This window comes from Stegodyphus dumicola, chromosome X1, assembly GCF_044657685.1.
Source record: "Stegodyphus dumicola isolate Sdum_Otavi_A_Nest chromosome X1, ASM4465768v1".
Taxonomy (NCBI): Eukaryota; Metazoa; Arthropoda; class Arachnida; order Araneae; family Eresidae; genus Stegodyphus; species Stegodyphus dumicola.
The window spans coordinates 162045771-162061568 of record NC_140780.1 but is presented as its reverse complement, the minus strand read 5'-3'; the positions used below and the strand labels follow the sequence as shown (position 1 = coordinate 162061568).

Below are 15798 nucleotides of genomic sequence, written 5' to 3'. Positions count from 1 at the left end.
AAACAGTATCTGTGTTCGGGGTGGTATCTATCTGGGTGCACGTACAGACCTCCATGTGGACCCGTGAATGCCCAGGCCTATAGAGATGACATCCTTAATGCTTCGTTGTGCACTTATGCCGGGGAAAAGGTGATAATTTTCTGCTGCAGGACGACAACGCTAGACCGTGAAGGGCTCGCATCGTGTATGACTATCTTCAGCAGGAAACAATTCAGCACATGGAGTGGCAATCTCGATCACCGGACCTAAATCCTATCGTGCATGTTTGAAATGCTTTAGGAAGACATATAACTGCTCTCAGTTCTCTTCAGACCGTTGTCACGCCTGCAGCTGCTTTGCAAGAGCAATGGCTCTCACTTCCTGCGGAACTGATAGACTCCATAATTAACAGCATTGCATATCGCCGTATGTGTTATATTGCTTCTAAGGGAGATTATACTCCATACTGAAAGTAATTATCCTATACCAAACTGGCAGATCCGATTTGTTCATTTCATACATAGGCTAATCTGGATAACATCCTAATTGTGTATTTCTTTTCGTGTTATTTTATGCCTTACTACGTTTTGTATACTCTGGGTCAGTTTCCTTTAATTCTATATATAACGTTTTGGGTAATCGTCATATTTATGATTTTTCTGTAATTTATGATAACCAGTGTATATTAATATTGATCATAAAGTATTCAATAGTTCCTTTCTTCCTTTGTTAAATATATTTATATGTGTATCTATGTACATATATGTTGAAGTTTTTTATGCATAATTTATCTCTACAAATCAATCTCGAAAACTGGAATTTTTTTTTACTATTCAGATTTTATTTCTGTTCTCTTCAATTTCGGTTCTTCACCAGCGGTCATGCAGTAAAACTTCTAATACTGGTAATTAGGCTCCGTTTCAAATTTCGACCATCAGGTGGACTACATACAAAAATGAGGTTTTTGGTTACAAAAACTTGCTTTTCTTCATATGTAATGAGAAGCCAAGTTAGTTTTCCTTAGAAAATCCTCTACGAAGACATTCTTACCTTTAGGCAGCCATCCCTTAAGTGCTTTTCCATGGTAGATGCACCAAGAAACTACGATTATTACTTAAAGAACTATATGCAGATTTTGAAGCTGAAAAATTCTTAAGATTCTTACAAACGCTTATGATGGCCCATGGCATTTATTCCATATAAAGAAGCTGAACCCTCAAACTAATTGATCTGCAATGTAATGAAAAACCAAACGAAAAAGTCAAGAAAGGAAATTTAATATAAACTTAAATGCTTCCAAAAGAATATTTTTCTAAACTGAGACAAATTATATTTATCTGCTCATGCTCATTTGAAAGCACATTTGTTTGAATGCTTTTCCCCGTGATGAAATGAAATAAATATCTTCATCGATATCATCTATCATATGAGAATCTTAACACAATTTTATGATTGAATACGATGATCAAAATACCAGAGAGCTTTTTTGATATTAAATATTTCATTTCAGCATCTGCTTCCACTTACAAATACTAATCAATTTTCATAGATATTGTGTTAGGAAAGTACTTCATTTTTTAAATGTAACATTTTAAACAATGTAATATGCTGCATCTAATGCTACTGCTAATAAATAAGTTTCAAATAAATAGAAGCTCTTGAAAGCGGAAAATTTTTATACATTTTTCCTCTGCGGCCTGATTGAAAGTCCCCCATATGTGGCCTATTGTCGATCAGAGGTTGTGTGACTAATATAAGGCGGTAATAATGTCAGTTTTGATAGACGATATTTTAAATAGATAATATAAACTCACAGTATCAGTTAACACAATATAGTACTATGGCTGTTTAGTTTTTTCTCTTTTGAATATTTTCGCTCGAGTTTATTTTGTTGTAAGAATTATGTACATAGTACATACAACATAAAAAATGCAGGTTTATTTAGAACTATTTATAATATTTTAGCAAACGATGATTTTAGGGATTACAAATATAGAATTTAATAAAAGTAAAACCATCTCGGCTTTTTCTCTTATTTTATAAATGCTTGGTATGACTTGTATGACTTGGTATCTTGTAGTTTTGATCTCACAGCTATATTTTGCGATTTTCAGAGATTAAATAGAAATGTAGGCAGTTCTAGTTCCAGCATAGCTTGAAGCTGTGCTAAAACTCTAGTTGCGCTGAAAAACTTGTTTAGTAATTTAAATGTAATTTTGATATTGTTTTTGTATCTAACAAATCACTGCGAAACTTAGACAGCTTTCAGTTTGTCACTAACCACTTTGGATTTATAAACTATAAATTTTATAATTTTTTACCGTGGTATGAACCGTTTCGAGTCACAGCGTTAATCAGTTGCTCATGTTACCGATTAAAGTTATTTGCAAACAGCTGATTAATTAGTTAATTAGTTTTTATACTCAAAATTGATTCGCGGATTTACGATTGCGCGTGATGTGGCCATCGGCATAGCTCCCGATATTTCAAGACTGAACAGCATTTGAAAATATGTGTTACATATAAAACAGCGACAATTTAAAACCAATACAATTTAAAACCTTTTTAGACTAAAATAATAAAGTATCAAAAGGGAACATGTGAACTGCCTTTAACATGTGAACACACTTTCCTGCAAAATAAAAAGAAATGTCACATTTTATTTTGGCTAAGTTGTAGAGACATTAGGTTATTTCAAAACCGGAGAGATGAAAAATGACCAGTGCCTTTGTCGGGACTCGAATCACGGGCCTCTCGAGTACGCGCCGAGCGTGCACTACGAAGGTATGCTAAGAAGGCGGAAGAATTACCAAATAATCTCCCCCTTTTAAAGAGCAACTGGAGATTAAGGGACCCAATCGCCAAATCCTGAGGGTGGAGAATCTTCACCCACCAGCTAGTATTGTAGAGTCATTAGGTTAATTGGAAGCAGAAAAGATGAAAAATATGCAACCACCTTCGCCGAGAATTGAATCACAAACCTCTGGAATACCGGCCCAACGTGCAGAACCACTACACCACGAAGGCACGCTAGGGAAGTCGTAGAAATACCTTATATACTCTCCCTTTTAAAGGGCGACTAGGGTTTTTAGGGGACCCAATCGCCAAATCCTGGGTGAGGAGAAGCATCATCCAACATCCTTTTAGTTCGGGCGCCACTGTAAAGACATTAGATTATTTCGAAGTAGGAGACATGAAAAATAAGTAATGCCTTCGCCAAGACTCGAACCACGGGCCTCTCGAATACGTGCCAAGCGTGGTGACCACTACACTACGAAGGTATGTTAAGAAAGTGAGAGAAGCACCTTATAAAGTGATAGAACTTATTAAGTGCATTTAATTTAATTTATTTATAAAGTGCGCAAGAAATACATTTAATTTCACTTCACTTTCTAGTTTAAAGCGAGTTTGTTGTAGTTCAAAGCAAACTGATGCATTTCAGCATTCATTTCGGTTCTTGTTACATCTTTGGCTAATTATACATTCCGAATACAATTTTATAAATAAAGGTTCAGACTGCTATTATACTAATAGGTGTTAGTTAAAGTAGGAGATCCATCCGAAGATCTAAAATATACTAGTTCGAAAGTTTGAAATACTAAGTTCTATCCTGATGATCTGCATATTTCTATGGCTCAGCCATTACATAGGTGTACTTATAAAAGCATTCTCCTTGAATTTCAGACCAACGCATAGGTACACTGAAATAAGCTAACTGTTTACGTGGAAATAGAATTTTAACTTATGAAAGAGTTGGTAAAAGTATTTTCTGTTTGGCGTATCTTCAAGGTAGAAATCCGTTCTTAGAAGTACAGATAGTAGGATACACAGATCCTAATTTAGATTACTTATGGATTCAAGAAGCCGACGATCGATCAAGAGAATTACATTTTAGTATAATCTTGTCAAAGCTTGATTGGCATGAAAAACATTTCTTGGCTGTTGTGAACGCCATAGTAGATTTTATTGTCACAGAATTTCAGTACATACTGATCATCCAATTTTGAAACGACTTAAGAGTTCAAGAAAAGACCGGCAGCTCGCATATTTGCAGACGGCTTACCAAAAATGTCTTGCAGTCCCAGTTGCAAACATTGCTTCGAAGCTAAAAAGAAATTTAATTCTTCTAATGTAGATACACAGCTAGACTTAACGCCTTACACATTATTTTCGTTTGTTAATGGCACGAGAGAAAACTGAAAAAAAAGTGCCGTCGCAACGTTTGCACACTATGAGTACTAAGCAAACACACTATGAGCCCCGAGATATAAGGGCGCATATTTAGACAGAGTTATTGTTATTCTTGAGATAGCTGGTATATGTAAAGGTATCAGAACACTCTCAGTCGTCTTGTTGACATTGTTCTAGATACAGGCAGAGCTACAGGAGCCGTCCTGGACTGCGCTAAGACTGCCTAAGGAAAGTTTAGTGGAAAGGTTCAGTTATATAAAACTGAAAAATGATTATACAATTATATTTACAAGTATATTTTAGTAATTTCTCAGCTTCGTTGAGAATAACGTTTTCTTTATGCAGTCATAAATTAAAAGACTATGCAATATTTTTTTCAAACTGTATGCAAAAGTTAAATGAGCAACTTCCTGTGCACATATTATTACAAGTACTGTATTTTAGTAATTTCTCAGTTTCGTTGAAAATAACGCTTGCTTTATGCAGTCATAAATTAAAAAAAGATGCAATATTTCTTTCAAACTGTATGCAAAAGTTAAACAAGCAACTTCTTGGGCTAATTCCTGTTATAATAATTTCATTTCATCATTTTCCTTTTGAAAGAAATGACTTGGCGGCTTTCAGTTTACATAATTTTAAAAAAATACAAACAAAGTCTTCAAAGCTTCTTCACCGAGATATACTAGTTTTCGAAACAAATTGTTTTTCATAGTTAAAGTATTTCGCTTTGTAGAAAAATGATGTTAAAAATACTAAAAAGAGTAATTTCATTTTACATTTGACAGATTCTTGTCATCGAGGTTTTTTTAATCATTTTAAAAAATCAGATTTGGGGCGTTTTTTACAGATCTTCCCTGTATTTCTTCAGAAATTTACTTTTCTTAAATGATTCGAAATAGGATGTTTTCTTTGCACTACTTGAAATCGACTGTCTCCTCCGAATTTTTTTTCCCAGTTCCTTGCTTATTTACTAAAATTGTGTTTTTGAAATTTTCTACGAAAATCTGTTTTTAACGATTAGCAGGAAGCTGTCAGACAAACTTCTGTAATTTCAATAACAATAGCTTAATTTAAAATTGCAAGTATTTTTTTTTTCTTTTCCTCGTAGGAAATAAAGGTCATTTGTGGTTTTAGAAAAATTATTTTGCATATATCATATATATTATAGGAATAATAATTTTTTCTGTGCATCATAATGATACCAATATTTTTATTTATGTTACAGGTCTCGCTCAGTCGGGTTTGGTCTGCCATCCGTTAAACAGCTGCGCGATTATAGAAGACAATGGACTTAGTGCTGCTTTTACGATTGCGCATGAATTGGGTCACGTGTATGTATTTCACTTATAATTTGTTATACAAATTTATGTTTAAAGTAGGTAAATTTTAGCTTTCTATCTTTATAATATATTCTTTCATAAGTGTAAGAGGAATGGATAGATATAGAGGGAAAAAAAAAGTATTTCTTGACGAAGTAACTCGTTTGAAATCTCAATTTATCTTGAAACTCAGAAGCTATCTAAAATCTTTCTCTCGCTTGCGCAGAATATGAAAACATTTTTCAAGCTTAAAATATTTCTCTGAGAATATTTTAGAGTTTGTATGGCATTTCTCAATAATTTGTGCTGTAAATCTGAGAAACTCTACCCAAAAGCATGTAAAGGATAGCAAAATTTGTATGGGAAGAGGGGGAATTAATCGCTAGCTTTTTGGGGGAAGTTCAGAAACATTTAGAACCTGGTAGTTTAATAAATATTTAACGCAACCCAGATACAGAAAAATAATTATATGAAAAAAGATGTTTAAATTTCATAAAAAATTTACATCAATCAGTTTTTTTATTCCCCTCTCTCCCCACCAAAGATTATATTTTACATTGGCTTAGGTTCTGGTTTATATGCATAGTTAAGATTACTCAGCATTTGAAGATAGATTCACTTTCTATATACTCTGTTACTTTAAAAGAGACACTTCAATGTTTAACGGCTCTAAGAGCTTCGTTTCATATAATTTAACTGAAACCTTCTCGTATTTCTTTCTGTAGTAGCGACCCGCCCTTATTTAGACTGTGCTGTGTATCGTCATGACTACACAGACAAAACTATGGAATTTTAGCGAATTCGCGGATTCAACCTTTTTTCTGCAGCAATCATCGTCTTTTTTATGAATTATGGCTTCAGGAGGATAGCCTTGAAGTGTTACTGTAAAAGTAACAGACTGTTGTCATGATCACATGGCATATTCGTTTTAGACTGATTAGATATCGTCAGCAAAGTTAATTCAATCTAAATAATAATTAGCTATTTCCTAATAATGTATTTCTAAAAATGAGATGTCCAGTAAATACTTTTGATGTGATGCTCTAAAAATCTTTTTGACAAAAATTTATATGTTTTTAATTCCCACCATAATATTACAGTAATTAATAGTTTCATAATTATAGTACCGTAATATTAAAATTATTAATATAGTGTCCGATTACTGATGCATAATGTGTATTCGAGAATATCACAGATGCAGACCGGAAACTCTAATGATGAGTTTTTAAAAAATTTCGGATGAAGCTATTTAACAGGGAGCGTTTTAACTAGGAAGCGTGAAATCCTCCACTGAGATGAACAACTCTTTTTCTTTTATTAAGTTTTCTGTTCTTTAAGAAGGAAACAACCTCGACCCTGAATTGACCTTTGACGCCTCAGCCCACCGACCGCTGTGGAAGGAATTGCATATGCGGAAATTTTCCTTCTCAAGGACAGCTGAATTTTCTGTTTCGTCTCCCCACGATTCAGCTTTTTGTGCACTTTAGTGACTTTTTCGATATATTTGGTATCTCAGTAGTTGGTGAAAGACCAACCAAGCCTCCTTGCTAATTTTCATCTTTTTTCTAATTAATTATATTTTGAGTTTCGTTTTCTGTTTTCTCTCTCGTTAACATCTCAGTAACCGTTTGGAGTTTTTGAAAGATACTCTGGGAAAGATTACTTTTTGAGAATGAAGATTTGGTTTAATTTTCCAGGTATTTTCCTTACCAAACTGAAATTTGACATTGATGAATGATTGCGATTATATATTGTTTATGAATATGCATATATTAAGTGAAGGCTGTCAGTAGAAGGAAATTAAAGCATGGAATAACGTTTCTAAATCTAGCAAAATCATCTGCCATAGTTTGAGCTTTGCATAAGACTTTTGGAAGCGGGTAAGAAAAAAACATACTTTCCAATTCTTTCTCCCATACCTCTGTTACGAAGTTCATTCTCTTTTTCGTCTTTTTATAGTTAATAAAAGTACCGAGCAGTTAAAGAACTTTGTTTTTTATCCAAGACAATTCCTGAGCATAAAGGAAACATTTGCTTGCAAGTAGCTGCAAATGTACTATAGTCTTATTGTCCCTAAGATAGTATAGTAGTGTATATAGTAGTTAACAGAGGCTGACTGGTAGTTTGAGGTTGAGGGTGTGGATTGGATTCCGGAACAGGGCTATTGTTTCTAAGATTCATTACTGGACAGAAATTACATTTCCCGTTTTCCTGTAGACGATATTATTCAAAAAGCTTCTTTAGTTGGCGAACTGAATTTCCTGGAGGTGTTTCACATCCTTAAAGTTCTGGTTATTAATCCTACTTCTAACCCTTCTTTGCTGTTAGCGTTTCAAGAATTCGCTTCTCACTTACTTATATTTTTCGGTCAGTAGTTGGCTCTAAGAGCTACGTTTCATATAATTTAACTGAAACCTTCTCGTATTTCTTTATGTTGCTCTCACATGTACGTATCCAGATGTATTGTTTTCCTTTTCACTCCCAAATTTGAAAGGAAATTTCTGTTTAATCATATAACTCTTCTACTAAACTGTTCTTAAGGTATAACCAATAAAATAATTGTTATTAACTATGCATACCTAACGGTTCTTCAAGTAGGGTTATTTCTTTGTTGCTGAAGAGTGATCTCACTAGCACCTAATCAACCTGCACACATAGAGAAATTACACTCTATCCTGTTGGAATACAATACAAAACGATCGATTAACATTTTGAGAATACATTAATAAAATTGAAGCAAACTGCCTCTTTAGTATTATGAATTTCCAAGAACAAGTTTCCCTTAAATACCACACTTGATTTTTCATATCATCTAAGTATTTGAAGTTACTTACCAACTCGAACGGCAAATAGGAATATTGCTTCCTCAGACCGATATAAACTAGCGCTAAATTTACAGGAGGCAGTTTATTCCCATAGGAATGAGCTGTGCTTAATCTGTAGAGACCATTAGACATTATGGATGTTTAACTTTTACACTGATAATGGGGCAACTTAACCATTGTACTGAATTAGTATCTTGGCCATTGAAATCCATTATCAAAACTATTTATAAACTTGAGCTGCATGATTTGTTCCTTTGGACTGTCCTTTAACGACAATACAAATATGACATATCTGTTGAATGCCGATCCCTTCAACCAATTAATTGATCAAGAGTCGTGAATGGAGACATTTCTGACTGGAATCATAAAAAATTAACTGTGCCTTCACCGGGATTCGAACGGATCTTCCAGTTGCCAACTTATCGAGCTAACCACTTACGCTACAAAGCATGTACAAGGAAATGCAGTAATTCCTTATAAACCTATCGAAGTTTTAAATATTTTTCCGCATGGCCTTGATTTATACGACTTTCTGGTTTGAAGGAGTATATGTGATGTGAATCAAAGAGAAGGAAAGATAGTGTTTAGCTCAAGCTTAACTATTTGTAAAACTTAAAAATAATTGTCCCACCACTATAGAAGTACAAATTTACTCTTGGACCAATTCCTGTTGTTTATTTGGTTTCTTTGCATAGATTAACACGTTGACTACCGCGTGAATTTTATGTAGTTTGCCCATGACGCCAACATGAAATTTTTATTATTTGATGTTTATTATGTTGAATATTATCTACAGAAGATAAGGTGAGTTATATAATCGTGTTTAATACATCTTTCTTGGTGGGGGTCACCGGTGACCTCCCAAGGTGCTGTAGACCAGTTTTGCGATTTATTATTCTTCGAACCATTACAGTAACAATGATATTATTTAAAATTTTATCAGCATCGATATTCACTCTAATTGTATATTTTTACTATTGGTCGCGTCACCGGTCACCACTGGACCCCACGACGCTGTAGCCAAGTCGAGTGCTGGCCACCAGTGACCCCCACGCGGTCAGTGTGTTAATATTGATAATGCTGTCTAGAGCGAACATATCATCATAATGATTAAAATGCTGGTTCCCCTTTCTTGAACTATTGCAAAATTCTCATCACAAAATTTACGGTCTAATTTAACAGGAATTGTATCGAATACAATTTATTTTTTCAACTAATATTTTCAGTCGTGTACTCGATGAGTATTATTGCCTCAGAAAAGAGCTGAGATGTGTACCAAATGGTTCTCATGCTAATTAATGTTTATTTATCTCTTAGTAAGCGACGCGAATACTTATTTCCTGTTTATGTGCCAGTAAAAAAATAGAAAAAAATATATTTATTTTCTTCATTTTAAGTGCATTTTAACCTTTCATGCTTAAATTTCAACTTTTGCTGTATTTATTAAGCTAAACATTACCATTCTTGATATTCAAACCTGTATGTGCTGCACTTAATTCATTTACGTGTCCGAAACATATGTATTTCATCATATTAATTTAATTGCTGTTATATTTGTTTTTTAAAGTAAGTTATTAATCTATGTATTTAGAAAATGGAATTATCAATACTGAAATCTTTATTTGTCAGCATACAGAAATCTTCGAAAAGTTCTTAACGATTTTTCTTTTTGAACGGAATCAAAATTAGATAAAGATACTCAGTTTGAAAAATTAACCTCTACTAAGTTCAATGGAGGTGAAGACTCAGTTTGACGCTTTGGACAAACCTTTCTTAAGTGATATTTCACTGGGAAAATGCCATCTTTCGATTCGGGGGGGGGGGGAGAAAAATCTCGCTGTTAAAATTATTGCTGTGCGTGCTGATTTCGATGAAAACTGAAAATATAAAAGCTGTCAGTCATCATTTAGCTATCTCTAAATGTATTTCCTCAAACAGCCCACACTTTACCTTTAGCCTTATTTTAGCTGACTGTTTCTTCACGAATTTGCATTATTATGAGATAAAAAGAACAAGCTTTAACGGCCACCTATGACCATCGCGGCTCACATTTTATGCTCAGCATGGTAGCGCCAGAACGGTAATATGCTCCGAAATAATATGCGTGTTTCATCAGCTTCACATGTGACTTGTATTTATTTAAGTTTACCTCTAAGATCTTAGAACTAGAAGCATTTTTAATTTGTTCATGAATAAGATTATCGGGCAAAACAGATTTACAGAAAAGTCGAAATCAATAGCGTCTTAATTTGCTAAATTTATGGGTTGTTGCTTATGAGCGATAAGTGTTCTGCCTTCATTTTCATTTCTTCCATATTAAAAGCGCTATTTTTAAGATTATTTTAGAAGTAACCGAGTATGATACATTTCCCACTGAATTTAAAATAATATTCTTAAGTACGCTGCTACACAGAACATAAGGTTCCGAAGAAGTATTACATTTTTATCTGCGCATGAAAAAAAAGTTTGGTAGAAACCAGAAATTACATAAATTTTCCTAATTCGGCTTAAAAACGAAAGCGCGGGGAAAAAACTTGTTTTCACTTATGATAAAGTATTTATGTTTTTTAATTACCAAATAAATTTAACGCTAAACATAATTATGGCTAAATGAAATCTGTTATATTTCTTTTCATAGGATGAGCTTACAACATGACGACGATTCCAAATGCTCGAAACCGGCTAACGGGGAAAAGAAGCTGCACGTGATGGCTAGGATGCTTGATTATAACAGTAATCCATGGACATGGTCCGAATGCAGCCGCCAGCAATTAACATCATTTTTTGAGTACGTAAAATTTTAATATTTCTAAAATTGAAAGTTAATGAGACCACTTGTTCTCCAAACACGAATTTTGTATCTGAACCAAGATGATTCTTAAAGGTAGACAGGTATATTAGTAGAAGGTATATTAGTAGAATGGTAGACAGGTATATTAGTAGAATCACTGAACTCTAGTAGTTCGACTCGGATTCAAATACTCTCAATGAGCTGGCTGCTTGGCAATTTTCATGATTTTTCCCATGCATAGCAGGAATATCCGAGGAAGTTTCTCCTAGAGAGCCCTGCTCGAAGACATGCCTCCCACTGGGCACGCATTTTTTGCCTAGCCGTTTTTCATTTTATTACAATGCATACTGTCTAGAATTTACAAATAGTAAGATTGTTTCACAAAACATGATAAGAAATAGTTTCATACTTTTAGAAATCTCTCCTTATCCATTTGATTGCACCTCCAGTATTCTCAGTTACAAGTATTTACAATAAAGTACTTAAATTAATTATATTTCAAATTTTATGAAATGACTCATATATTTAAATTACTACTTAAACAAAGGTGATTTTTTAAAGTAATACTGTAGGGTTTCCCTTATTTTGCATAACAAATTTATTTTAAGTTTGATACCTTTCCTGAACTCCTCGACTTCCCCTCGCATTTTCTCGCCAGTATGTAAATTTAAAGGTAAGTGAAGTGAGTATTTAAACGGAGAATCTCTTAAGTTTATTCAGAGCATGTTTTCGCTAGCCAGTGTACGTTTCTTTGCTATCTGGCTGTCTTGCTGTTTCGGATTATCGTCGCGCTTGTTAGGTTTTCGTTGAGTCAACCTCTTAGGCTAACTTAACGTGCTAATCCAGCACTATTTTATTTTAGATTTTTGACTTGAATTGTATTTTACGTTTCAGTTTCACCGCAAGTTGACGGTGCCATTGTAAAGCACAAAGATCGTGCCTTTCTGTTAATTATCTGAATTAAATAAAGGGTTATTTTCACACTTCTTCTGTGTTGGAATTTATTCACGCCTGTGAGAGATTTCGCCAGGTTCATTGTAGGATCTAATTTAGTTTATGTGGAATAGTAGAGACAGATCTTACAATACATCTAGCGAAAAATAATATTTTATTTGTCACTCATTGCAAGTAGACATTTGAAAATGTGTTGATTTCTTCCAAGTTTTTTGACTTGGAAACATCTGAAATAAAAATAATTAAATTCAGACTGATTTGTTGAAAATAAGTTAACAGTATTCTAAAGCTTATACTTGAATAAAAACAAATTCAAAAGAAAAGTAATATGAGTAGAATAAATGTGAATGTTTCGAAACCTGAACATACCGAAAGCTGTAGTGGACATTTTCTCTTCATAGTTTATATTCCCTCTAATTAGATGGTTCTCGGAAAAGAATTTTAAAAATAGTGAGTTTCTTAATGTTATCAGTTAGTGAACTACATATAATTCAAGGTAAAAGGTTTAGTAAATTCAGTAAGTATTAAATAAACCTATTACCTTTACATTTTACCCCTTAATTTCATAACAAAGTATTAATTACTTTTTCTGAAAATATTTAATGGTGTTTAAATGCAGTATACACTTTCTGAAACTAAGCAGAAACATGCTGCTTCAGAAATTCTTTACTTTTGTACATTTCTTTACCCAACAAACAGAATTTATCTATCTTAAAATACAGTTTAAAATATAAGTTTCATCTTCTTCAAAGTTTTCCTGTTTTTATGTTAAAAACAAACATATCATCTTTCAGTTGATAGCATTAGCGTTTTGGCTGCTAACATATTGTTACGAATTTTGTATTTAGATGCATAATTTTAGTAGAATTATAATTAAAACTATTGTATTTCCTCGTGCATCGCGGCGCGAGACAAATTTTGAGAGAAAGCTATGTCGGAAAAGTAAAAATACAGGAGCACGTGCATTTAACATTTAATAAATAGGTATCTCTTTAACTGATATTGAAATTGAATAAATGTGATTGACCGCTATGTTAGCTGTAACCGTAATTGCATACTTTTATTGCCATCGAGAAACAGAAAGTACTGGAAATTTCTCTCTCCGGTTGAAAGCTATAAAAGGCCGGAGAGAGAGCATCTCGGGGTTAGTTGCTTAGTTATTGTTGTTGCGTGTTGTAGTTCCGCGTGAATTGAGGTAAATCGGATTAGCTTTCTCTTTAAATGAGTTGTGCATTGCGTTCTATTTAACATTTTTAGTAGTTTGAAGTACAAATACTGATTATTATTGCGTGATATTGTAAATACTACGAATATCTCTGAGGATAACTTCCAGAGTTCCGATATATTTCTTTTGATATGAATAAATGTTATTAACCTCTTATCAGACTTGTTCATTCAATCTATTACGAACCCGTACGCATGCAACAATATTGAATATTTAAGCTGTACAAAGTCTATAAGAGTATTCTTAAGCACCCTTTTTAATTTCTGTGTGTACAGCTTCACACATGAGTACGAGCAGCCTCCAGACATGACCAACCGGCAGATATATATTATTATTTTATTATTATTACTTATTTTCGGCTTGCGAGCCGTATGCGACCCTTTGTCACTTTAAAGGCTATTCTTGCAAGAAACTGTAGTTTTATTTTTTAAATATAGCTGCATTTTGAAGCAGAAATCGTGCTCCTTTACCAATAGTATCTTTATATTATGTGCGTAATAGTGTAATCGATTTCAAATGTCCTCTGTGGCTAATTGTCAGAGTAAAAAGGAAAATGGTGAATTATTTAGGTTTTACAAATTGCTACCATAGCCATGTTACTTTTAAGGGCAGTTTCCACTGGTGTTTATCTTAGCTAACGGAGTCAGTTCCATATGTCGACTAGCTCCGCTATGCCTGCAGTTAAGATTTTTCAACTTGCTGACCTATGTGAAAAAAACTGATTTTTGAGATGGGCCGGCTACGTCAGTTGTCTCCGTTAGCTCAGATAAACCCCAATGGGAACAGCCCTTTAGAATCGGTAATGATCATCGAAAAAATAAAGATGAAGGGCATTTAAAAATAATGCAATCATTTCTTTTCCTCAGATTTATTTCAAGCAGTTTCATTTTACGGTCTTTGTATGTCGCCTCCCTGCTCTTCAGTAGCCTTACTTATTAGCAACATTTTGCATTTTTGTAAATAACTATGTTTATTCAGTCCTCGGATGTCTCGGATAACCGCTTAAGGGCCTTTTTCAGGTATAAACGATGTGTATGTTAAAGACTGGTTTAATTTAATGAAGAACATGAAGTCCGGTTGGCTCATGTATAGATTTTATGGGTTACAGCCGAAAACATCGCGGACGAAAACGTCGCGGAGAAAACAACGCAAGGCGAAAACGTCGTGATACAAAACATCGTGGGAGAAAACATCGCAAAGAGAAAACATCGCAGTTCTAAAACATCGTGGTACAAAACATCGTCGTCGAAAATAAAGCGGTTCAAAAACTTCGCAGTTTAAAAACATCGCCGTCGAAAATATCGTGGTAAAAAATAAAGTATCTACAAATCATCGCATGACGATAACATCGCAGACATGCTTTTTTCAGGCTTTAATAACTGTAAATAGATATTCCCATAATGATTTGTGAGCGCAAGTGATGTAAGGAAGGATAATTTTTACTTTCACATTTTTTTATTAACTAATAAATTTTTGCTGAAAAAATAAGAAGGAAACTTAAGCATGGAAAATTAAATGCAACTTAATAGATTATACTTTTTATGAAAAATTACCAGTAAAAACTTTATAAAAAATGATTTATTAATGGTCTTTGTTAGTTACTATGTCGGTTTAAAATTCTATTAAGTGCTATAAGTTGCATTAATTTTCTATGCTTAAGTTTCCTTCTTATTTTCTCAGCAAAAATTTAATATTTAATAAAAAATATGAAAGTAAAAATTATCCTTCTTTACATCTTGCGCTCACAAATCATTATGGGAATGTCCATTTACAGTTATTAAAGCCTGAAAAAAGCATGTCTGCGATGTTATCGTCATGCGATGATTTGTAGATACTTTATTTTTTACCACGATATTTTCGACGGCGATGTTTTTAAACTGCGAAGTTTTTGAACCGCTTTATTTTCGATGACGATGTTTTGTACCACGATGTTTTAGAACTGCGATGTTTTTCTCTTTGCGATGTTTTCTCCCACGATGTTTTGTACCACGACGGTTTCGCCTTGCGTTGTTTTCTCCGCGACGTTTTCGTCCGCGATGTTTTTGCCGTGATGTTATCGGCGGACACCGATTTTATGATAGCTGAGGTAAAACGTCCCACTGACTAAAGTCAGCAATCTTTCTGAGGCAGAGATTAACATTTACTTCACCTATAATTGTACTTGTCGAAATTTTTAAGGTCTCAAGGAAGATAGACGTACCCACCGAATTGACAATGATAGTAACTCTAATTCAGCGGTTTGTTACTAGAAATTATTCGAGACAGAAATATTTCACCCTCTTCATGAAATGTTCTTTTCAATAAAGTTTCACGAAGCAATAACAATGTTTTCTGTTCTACAAAACATTGTTGGTGAAATCTCTGTAGCTTGTGATACTTCCTCACGTGCTGCTAAGCGATCCTCTTTCTTTCTAGCTCACCACAAATACAACCCTTCCTTTATAGGTTCATATTTTTGGTCTTCCTGGTATTCGCTCATCTTGCACGTCTGACATAATTTCATAAAAGTGAGAA

General features: G+C 33.8%; 1 protein-coding gene across 2 annotated transcripts in view; it reads left to right on the top strand.

Moving 5' to 3' along the window:
• The window catches only part of LOC118185717 (A disintegrin and metalloproteinase with thrombospondin motifs 9-like), a 690813-nt gene that overhangs the window by 327879 nt on the left and 347136 nt on the right, over positions 1–15798 (top strand). For both annotated transcript variants that reach the window (XM_085807434.1, XM_085807433.1), the window contains 2 exons: positions 5396–5501; positions 10953–11102. In XM_085807434.1, the coding sequence (XP_085663560.1) occupies positions 5396–5501; positions 10953–11102 (256 nt within the window). The remainder of the gene's footprint in view (positions 1–5395; positions 5502–10952; positions 11103–15798) is intronic.